The following is a 7621-nucleotide window of genomic DNA, read 5'->3' on the forward strand; positions in this document are numbered from 1 at the left end:
TCATGTAAAGCGCTCCCAATACTTTTGGGTCGAGTTGGAGCTATGTAAAGCTGCAAAATAAAGAGCTAAAGAGAGGGGTTTTGAAAGAGATTAAAAAAGAGTGAAAAATGTTAGTACCACAAAAGCCACACAAATGTATGAGAAATACCTACCAGAGGTGTTCCTTGCAGATATTGAACATATTTCAGAGTTACTCCAAGGTGATGTAAAGATCTCTGTTACCATTGATGAAACCCCAGAGATGCGTGGCGACCCAGCAGTGGCAGTGCTAATCACATTTTGTGATGCAAAAAATGGATGGTACAGACGTACCATCATGGCAGATCTAGATGTACTGGAAACATGCAACGCAGTGTCACTTGAAATGCTGCTGCAGAGAGTTCTTACCAAGTTTAACAAAGATTGGAGTGATATTGTTTGTATTTGCAGCGATTCAGCTACGTATATGAAAAAGTTATGTGATGATCTGTCAAAAGCAATACCTGAGCTGAAGTGTTTCCCTGTGAGAGATCCTTGCCACTTGCTAGATGGTATCCTGAAAGCAGCATTACAATCTTCTGATCTAATGAAGAATGCTATTGATTTTGTAGTCCATTCAGGCGCACTGTTTCGTTATGCGCGGGAACTCAAACGCAAATATTTCTCATTTTGTGTTTTGTGTGGCAGCACAGAAAGAGTCATCCCAACTGTGTCATTTAGTAGGTGGTTCTCAGTCCTAGAGGCCGTGAATGCAATATTATCTATGTGGCGACCGCTTACTGAATTTTTGCTTAGTGATGATGCAAAAGGCAAGAAATGTGAGGATCTTCGGGTGCATATTGATAGTGATGTCAAAAAAAGTACACTGTACTGCATCCTTGGATTTTTACAGGAAAACATGACTGCTGTGGTAACATAATTAAAAAACTAGTCAGAAAACACCCTTGTCTACCAAGTTTTCAGTATAATTGATGTCGATTTCAAACATCTCCTCGAGAGTAGGCTAGACGACACTTTTATTGACTTTGGCACGGCAACATGTTCCCTGTTAGAATGCTTGCCACTTGGTAAGCAAAGAAGTGTTGAAGACCAATTCAGGAAATTTTATTTTACCATGCATGAGAAATGGCTAGCCATGATGCATAAAAATGTCCCTTCACCAACCATGGCGTTTGAAGTCAATGAAGCCTCACTTTGGTACTCTGCACAAGTGTTAGATCCATTCCTTAAAGGGGAATTTTCTCCGGACTTTGCCAAGTACAGATTCATTTTTGACCGCTTTAATACCTCTGAAGGCATGTGCACCCAGTTCAACGCATATGTTGCAGAACCTGTCTCAGAGAATGTGAACCTTGAGGTGCACCAGTACTGGCATGGAAAGCTACGTCAGTGGCCAGAGTTGGCAAATTGTGTCCAGGCTGTTTTGGCGTTGCCAGTCTCAAGTGCCAATGTTGAGAGGGCGTTTTCACAAATAAAAGTGTACATGGGAAGGAAAGAGAGAGCGCGAATGACTAAAGAATCAGTGAAGAAATATTGTATGGTGTACTACAATAAATTTGACTTTTAAATATGTATTTGGACTTCATATACACGTACGTACACTGTCTATATGCCATGCATCAATGAAGAAAGCCAGCCATAATAAAAGCAAAGCATTCCATAAACACCGGAAAAACACAGTTTCAGTTGTTTTTTATGGCGCGAAAATTAGTAATCACTGAAAAGCACAGTTTTTTTCAGGTATTGAAATCACTGGGAAACTCTGTCAAAACAACACTAGAATTTACCCAAAATAGAAACTGAAAACAGGAAAGCCTATTGTTGACTTATTTGCAGAGGAAGACTTTAAATATTGTAGCTTGGAAATAGCAATGTTTAGTTGCCGTATAGTCCATGGAGCTTGGAAATTACAATGTTTAATTCGCGATATGGCAGAATTCGTTGCACAGAGTTATGATTCCAGTAAAATGGACTTGCCGGTCTTTCCTGAAGTAGAGAGTCTGGGTATGAGGAGGGCAGGATTTGAAGGTCAGAACAGTGGCTAATGGCGACCATGCCTCCCATGTGAGCAATTGGTTTTTATGATATTACAATTTTCAGGTATGATGATAGTGTGTTGGTGTTCAATTTTGTGAAAATATGATACTGAGCAGATGGTGGGGAAAGTAAATGGGACACAGTTATCTGAGAATGAGAGTGGACAAACAGAGCTTGCCAATGAATGTTGTTGCTCATAGGTAGGTAAGTAAGAAAAGCCAGTTTACCATATAGGAAATGTGGAAATGTGTAAATGTGTACATTGTTGCTGGATTTGTTTGTTAAACTTGAGTTTGTGCTAATCTGTTTACAGCTTTGTTATAGCATTCAATAAAATACTAATTTCAGTTGAAACCATAAAAGCATAATTATAGCATTCATATAAACATTAATAAATACAATTTGAATTCAGTTTGTGCTACTGTGCTACTGAGTCATAAGATCTTCAGGTTAGGAGTAATTGCCGTTGACACAGTGATTACATTACAGATATCTTGGTTTCTGTGTAATTCAGTTCTGTGCGCATCTGATCACAGGCATCTTGTGGCCCGATTTAGAGTTTGGTGAAGAACTTTATTTAGTCACAAAAGTGACATAGTATGCTTTTGCCCCAAACTAACGGTCTTCCCACCCTAAATAGAGTCAGGACTGTCTGTGAACAAAGCCCCTATTGGCTCTGTTGACGGAAAGCCCCTCCAGGCAGCACAACAGAAAAGGGGTCTTCTGACGAAAGGGATTGCACCACCCATATTATTTTAGGGTAAGCAATGCGATGTGATGTGTTTTTGTCTCTCTGTTACCTGGCAGTATAACCTGGCGATGAATACACACAAAACCCCATAATGACACCCACACCAAGGTAGAAAAATCTCCCTGCATATGGCGGTGAATAGTATTTTGTTTTCAATTGCATATTCCCACTTTTTGAAAAATGAAAACTTAATTCAATTTTGGCGAATGACAAATCAGAACCAACAGCGGCTGTCCACCAAACGTTTAATACCTTGACTGTAACTGTGTGGCCGGCAGTGATCTACAAGTTTGGCAGATGGTAGTTCGACTGCCAAACGCTAGATCAGGCCCTTAGTTTCTGTGTTAATTAAAGCTCTGATCAGTGGATTAGAAGGTATCTTTGTTTTTGGCATATCCACTCTCGGCAATTTAGATCACATATCATTGTTTGAGTTTTATACTGTGCTTTTGGGACATTCGATCTGTCACAAAAATATACATGAAAACATTTATCAAGGAGTTGTTGTGTTCGTACTCTCTAACCTGTACTCTTCGTTCCTCTTCAGCCTTCCAATTGCAAATCCCAGAAGAGTGTGTGTGCCTTTTCAGTCACTGTTGCCAAACTGTGGAATTCTCTTCCTTTATATCTCTGATCGATGCCCGATGTACTTGTTTGTACAAAGCTTCTAAAAACTTGGTAATTTCTTCAATAAAACCTTAACCTCTGGCTGCAGCGTTCTCTTCTTTAAAACTAAAAACTGTAGTTGGTATTGCTTTACTCCTAAATAACTGGAATGAATACATGTCTTAGAAGCTTTCTTATTCATCTCAATATATTCTGTGGATATCACCATTTAATGATAATGTCATTATGTCCATGTCAATTCATGCGGTAATTATTGGATTAGACATCCAGGTTTTTTTTTTAATCCATTTTGTCAGCAGTCATCATTACCAATTTTACCTATGTTTCTTATTATGTGTTTGGTAATTGGATTACATATATCTCTGTCCATTATAATATGTGTTATGAACATTGTTAGTGGATGACTAACAATGTGCTTTGGATCTCATTACAACTTTGAAAATCATTTGGTTCATAAATGAATAAAATACTGTGGTCACCAAATTGTTAATACTAGTTCTATGCTAATGCGTTGTGACTATAACATACAGAAGCATTCCATGATTCTGTTACTTCATATCCATACAAGAAAACAAATAAGATTTTGTTTATTGCTGATCTCTGTATTTTTTGGCTCATAAAATGCTAATATATATATTTTTTGTCCCGTAGGTGAAAGAAATCCAGAAAAAAGCAATAGTCAGAGGAATATTGTGGACACTAGTAACTGCAATTCAACTTTTGAGACACTGGCCCCCTGAAATGTACAAAACAGTTTTTGGAGACTTTATTCCACTAAAGAATCTCTATATAATTGTTAGCCATGTGTGCTCCTTGCGCATACATCCCTTTTCTGTCAAAATTGGTACCAGACACCAATGGATGCCTCATGAATGTGACATGGTACATTATGAGTAAGGAGTATTTCATGAGTAGGTCTACAAATTAACATTCCAAGGAACTCAAATCCATCAAGGGACCCATAAAGGAGAAAGGCCACACAAATGTACAGCATGTAAGAAATATTTCCAGGAAAACAACTTTGCAGTTCTAATCCTATTGCTAAGAATTCAGAAGGTAGAGAGGTTATTTTTCATCTATATGTGTAGGTAAACTGCAACTAACTTGAAAGTACTAACCTGGACAGACACAGGAGAAGCTACACACATTAGCCCAGTGTCTCTAGCATTTTATTACAAGAAATTCATTATTTAAACATAATGTGTGCATTATGGAGGAGGAGCACAATTACCCTACATGTGACAGATTTCTATATAAATATCCATTAGGAAAACATCAAGGACGTCTCAGCATACTAAGACAAAATAAATATACAATGTTTACCAAGCCGTCTGTTAGAAAAAGCCATTTGATGGTAGGCAAACCAAATCGTACTGGAGAAAAAACATTTCACGGTCTCAAATGTAAAGGTTTTTTCGCAAATGGCTCTCTCATTGGACAAAAGTCAGGCCACACTGAACCAAGACCATATAAATGCACTCGGCGTGACCAGACATTCATTACAAAGGCACAGCTGAAAATTGATCAACAAACTCATACTGGTGAGAAACCATGCGAATGTTCTGAATGCAATAAGGGTTTCAATCAAAAGGGTGAGCTAGTACTACATCACAGAAATAACTCTACGGAGAAACCATATAAATGTGACAAGACTTTCAAGGAAAAGAGTGATTTATCATCACAAGAGAGAGTTCAAGATGGGGAAAAACCATATAGATGTTCAGAATGCAATAAGACTTTCAGTCAAAAGGCAAATCTTAGAAAACATAGGATAATCCACAAAGGGGAGAAACCATATAAATGTTCTGAATGTGACCAGGCTTTCACGCGGAAGAGTAGTCTTTCACTTCATCAGAAAATCCACACAGGGGAGAAACCATATAAATGTTTTGAATGTGACAAGGCTTTCAGTAGAAACGGAAGTTTAAGGCTGCATCACATGTCTCACAGCGGTGAGACTCCTTATAAATGTTCTGAGTGTGACAAGGGTTTCAGAACCAAACAACAACTAATGCGACATCAGAAGGTTCACACTGGAGACAAACCATATAAATGCACTGAATGTGACAAGACTTTCAAGCAAAAGGTTACATTATCATCACATGAGAGAATTCACACTGGGGAAAAATTATATACATGTTCAGAATGTAATAAGGATTTTCGTGAAAAAACACATCTGATAACACATCAGAGAACACACACTGGCGAGAAACCACATAAATGTTCTGAGTGTGTCAAGTGTTTCACCACGAAGGGCAAGCTAATAATACATCAAAGAATTCACACAGGCGAGAAACCATATAAATGTTCTGAATGCCAAAAACATTTTAGCAGAAAAGATGAACTATCCACACACCAGAGAATTCACACTGGTGAGAAACCTTATAAATGTTCTCAGTGTGAGAAAGCTTTCATTAGAAAGAAACACCTGATGATACATCAGCGGATTCACACTGGTGAGAAACCATATAAATGTTCGGTATGTTCTAAAGCTTTCAATCAAAAAGGTAATCTGTTGACACATCTGAGAAGCCATGCATCTTTACTACATGTGTAGGACCAATGACAATTGACAACGGTGATACCATATATATTTACTTAATGTGACAGATGATCCTTTTCCTTGAAACAGTTATCACCCCACCTGAGAAGAGATTAAGGAACGAAATCACGTTGATGTACTAAAGGACTGATAAGAGTTGGGTCATTATTTATTGCCCCTGATAAATACTGATACCATGTGGTACATATATGATGTATTTATCAGGTGCCATAAGTAAGACCTATTACCAGTTTATGGGGAATAACATGCATGTTTTGGTCTTTAACACACCTAAATCTACATGATACTGTAAACACCATATGTTTTCCCCTGTGAACTTTTGGCAGGTTTGACCTGCCAAAACGTAATAAAGGTTGAGCTATTTAACACATCCAGATGTGTTAAATACCTTCAAACTCGTAATTCCAATGTATGAGTAAACACGGGTTAACACATGGTTCAGAAAATTACCACCAGCTCATACACAGGCCCTAAGTGCAAAAGTCTTTAACTACATAGGGTCATCATATGACAGTCACCATAGCCTGAAATTGTGTAAATCCTTTGAATGCGGCAAAATATTAACTACAGAGATATCACTAATAATACACAAGAGAACTCAAACTAGTGTGAAACCGCATGCATGTTCTGAATGTGGTAAGAAATTCAAGTAAAAAAGTCCTCTCTCGTTGCATCAGAAAGTCCAGAACAGGGAAATGAGGAAATCCAGTTCATATTTTGCATTTTAATAAGAATTCAGTTGAAAAATTATAAATGACAAAGGCTTGGGCATTAAGTAATCTTGCATGGCAACAGTAAACCATCCTTCGTCCACATAGGTAATGACAACAGCAGTTACTCAAATGTTCAGAATACTGTACAGCGTGGGGAGATGAGAGTAAGTGCTGATTTAATAATTTCATGTGGCAATACAATGTAGAGAAGAGAAATCAAGAATTCATGTAGTATAATTGAATAACCATTTAAGCAACAGATCAAGCAGAAGGAAACTAGACAATTGGGCAGAATTTAAAATAAAGTAAAAAGTACAAGGTACTACAGAAAGCTCATACTGATTGAAGTAAAGGCATAAACAGTTGTGTGGTTATGAAAAGTCAAAATAATACTCAGAAATGATAGATCACTTGTAAAATACCAGGTTAGTTGACAGCTTACTACATGATTTGCCAAGTATGTAGAGAACAACTGTACAATCAAAAAGATGCATAATCTGCAATACAAGAAAGATATAGCAGACGGGTGTCACTTTACCAGATTCCAGTATTGTCCAAACAGTTTACAGTATGGCAGAAACACTGGGACCACGATCTAGAGAAAATAATGAAATAATGAAATTAAACTTTTTCACCACCACATTCTATAGTCGAGCGAAGTCAAATATATAACCTTATGCATCTCTGTACCTTAAGAAGGCTTGCAACTGAGCTTTTCACTTCAAGGTGTCACATATATATTTGTGAACATGAATCACTATTGGAGTAACAGAAACCTTTAATTGGATCTGAAAATCAGTAGGTGCACTGATAAAGTGACTCCTTTCTTTTAAGTCCTTCGTTTGCTAGGCCACCTCTGGATCTGAGGCACACAATGAGGAAAGATATCTGGGACAAAGAAATCTGAAACAAAGGGACTGATTTGTTCCTTGAAATTAATTTAAAATGAGT

At 37.6% G+C, this 7621-nt stretch overlaps 1 protein-coding gene across 2 annotated transcripts in view; it reads left to right on the forward strand.

The window, feature by feature from the left end:
* LOC147658874 (uncharacterized) overlaps positions 1-6623 on the forward strand; it is a 79143-nt gene extending 72520 nt beyond the window's left edge. Inside the window, exons 1-2 of one of the 2 annotated variants that reach the window (XM_086952074.1) lie at positions 3320-3445; positions 4046-6623. In XM_086952074.1, the coding sequence (XP_086808200.1) occupies positions 4605-5951 (1347 nt within the window). In that variant the 5' untranslated portion in view covers positions 3320-3445; positions 4046-4604 and the 3' untranslated portion in view covers positions 5952-6623. Of the gene's footprint in view, positions 1-3319; positions 3446-4045 lie in introns of those variants that run through there. The other variant, XM_086952073.1, reaches the window with a different exon arrangement.
* Positions 6624-7621: the final 998 nt, after the last annotated feature.

Source organism: Lissotriton vulgaris, unplaced genomic scaffold (assembly GCF_964263255.1).
Source record: "Lissotriton vulgaris unplaced genomic scaffold, aLisVul1.2 SCAFFOLD_520, whole genome shotgun sequence".
Classification (NCBI taxonomy): domain Eukaryota; kingdom Metazoa; phylum Chordata; class Amphibia; order Caudata; family Salamandridae; genus Lissotriton; species Lissotriton vulgaris.